At 47.4% G+C, this 2,342-nt stretch overlaps 1 protein-coding gene across 1 annotated transcript; it reads right to left on the bottom strand.

The window, feature by feature from the left end:
* Positions 1-435: 435 nt before the first annotated feature.
* LOC110682831 lies at positions 436-1,770 on the bottom strand. The gene has a single exon (XM_021859176.1). The coding sequence runs from the start codon at positions 1,768-1,770 to the stop codon at positions 436-438; it is 1,335 nt and encodes a 444-aa protein (XP_021714868.1).
* Between the last annotated feature and the right edge of the window lie 572 nt (positions 1,771-2,342).

Raw genomic sequence — 2,342 nt, 5'->3', positions numbered from 1 at the left:
TCAGGTCGGTGTAATCCACACACATTCTCCAAGTTCCATTCGGCTTCTTCACAAGGACCACATTGGCCACCCATTCTAAGTAATAACATTGCCGAATGAAACCGGCGTCTAGAAGCTTTTTTACTTCCACTGCGTCTGCCTGATTCCTCTCTTCTCCATGATTCCTTTTCTTTTGACGGACAGGTTTAATGGTTGGGTTTACAGCCAGCTTATGCACGGCCAGGTCAGGGCTTATATATGGCATCTCGCCAACATCAAATGCAAATACATCTTTGAACTCTCTCAACAATTGAATTAACTCATCCCCAAGCACACCAAAGCTATAGTGCCCACACTAACCGTCCGACCTGGTTGATCGGGGTCAAGCACTATATCTTGGTGGCTGCCGGCTGGCTGGGGTCGTAACTCTTCTGGCCGACCGAAAGTCATTAGTTGCTATGCTTGCTCTATCTTGGCCGCCTTACGCTTCTGGCCGACCTGGTGAGTTGGGAGTGAGGTTCCTTCTTCTTTTGGCTCGGACGATTTTGGTCCGCGCGCTATAGGCTTAACCGCCAACTGATTACATTCCTTTGCCATCTTTTGACTTCCTTGGATTGTACCTATTTTCCCGTCCGTCCTCTCAAACTTTAGCAGCATTAGGTGAGGCACAATGACTGCTTTTGCTACATTCAGTGTAGGACGGCCGAGTATGACATTATATCTAGTCAGCTCTTTCACAAACAAGAAGCGGACAACCATATCTCTTCCTTCCCCTTTTTGCCCAAATCGGACGGGTAAATATGTCCGGCCCACCAGGTGGATGACATTCCCCCCAAATTCGACCAACTGGTGAGTGATGTAATGGAGAGCATCCTCTGGGAAGCTTATATTTTTCAAGGCAGCCAGGCTGATGATATCAACCGCGCTACCCGTGTCAATCAATATTCGTCCGACCTTCAAATTGGCTATCTTCATAATGAATACCATTGGATCATTGTGTAACGCTTTGACCTCCCCCCGATCGGCCTCACTGATGATTACTTCGGGGAAGGGTTCGGCCTTTACTGAGTCCATTTGCATCACCTTTCCCAAGTTCCGAGCGTCCTGCTTGATACCTTTCATAATGGGGCCGCCTGAGGCAAATCCTCCTGATATCACGGCCACAAAGCCTGAATCAGTGTTGTTACCATCATCTTCTTTATCTTCTTTATCCTTATTCTTATCATTCTTCTGTCTTTGCTCGGACGTGTTGTTCGTCCGTGTGTAAGTGAACTTGGACTTCATCACATACGAATTCAGCATGCCCTTCTCGGCTAGCTTGTCCAGCAATCTCTTCAAATTAATACAATCGTTTGTGTCATGTCCCACGTCCTTGTGGTAATGACAGTACTTGTTCTTGTTCCTATACTGAGCCGAGCCTCTTAGCGGCTGTGGCTTCTCAAATTCAAACTTATCCTTGATTTCCATCAAGATAGAATAACAATCCTTGTTGAATTCAAACTGGGGCTCGTACGCCTTGACCTTCTTGGACTTCTGTGGCTGGGCATCAGCCACCCAGACTTCTTTTCTCTTTTTTCCTTCTTTCTTTTGGTCGGCCGAGTCTTGCTGAGAAGGTTTTTTCTCAGCCCCCTTGGCCGGCGCTTCTGATTTCGTGAGCGAACAAAAGTCCGCTGCTTCAATATAAGCTTCGGCTTCCCGCAAAACACCTGCGTATGTCCGAATCTTTTTCCTAACCAGGTCAAATTTAAAACCATTGTGCCTTAATCCCCGGAGAAATTCAGAGTAAGCCATTTCGTCCAGCAGATTATGAATTTGGGCTTTTTCTTGGTTAAATCGTTGGACGTACGAGCGTAGGCCCTCATTCTTTCCTTGGACGATTGTTGGCTAGTCTTTCGAGGCGGTATGTTGTATGAAGAATTTCCCACAAACAGCAAACTAAGAGTAGTAAAACAATTGATACATCCGGCCGGCAAACTATTAAACCAATCTTGCGCCACACCTTTTAGAGTGGCCGGAAAACATTTGCACCAAGTAGCGTCGTCTACGCTTTGCAAGTACATCAGGTTCCTGTACGAGGTGATGTGTTCTTCTGGGTTGCCCGTGCCATCATAGGCTCCCACAAGTACACTCTTCACCTTTGGCGGCTGAGGGGCATTTAAAATATCTTGCGAAAATGGGGGCGGCTTATCTCCCAGAGTAAGTAGGTGCATCTGCCAATCGATGGGTTGTGGTTGCACGGACGGTCCAGCCAGGTAAGGAGCATGTCCGTACACCTGCCCGTATGGCCCATGTTGTCCATATGCCTGGGGGTTCGGCTGCATCAAGCCATTGAACCCCTGAGGAGGTTTATATTGCAGTGATTA

The sequence above is a fragment of the Chenopodium quinoa genome, unplaced genomic scaffold (assembly GCF_001683475.1).
Source record: "Chenopodium quinoa cultivar QQ74 unplaced genomic scaffold, ASM168347v1, whole genome shotgun sequence".
NCBI lineage: Eukaryota > Viridiplantae > Streptophyta > Magnoliopsida > Caryophyllales > Amaranthaceae > Chenopodium > Chenopodium quinoa.
Note: the sequence above shows the minus strand (reverse complement) of the source record. Positions and strands in the feature narration are given on the sequence as shown.

What these genes read in the sequence shown, in the direction of transcription:
- LOC110682831 (XM_021859176.1), bottom strand. Translation starts at nt 1,770, where the DNA reads ATGGCTTACTCTGAATTTCTCCGGGGATTAAGGCACAATGGTTTTAAA.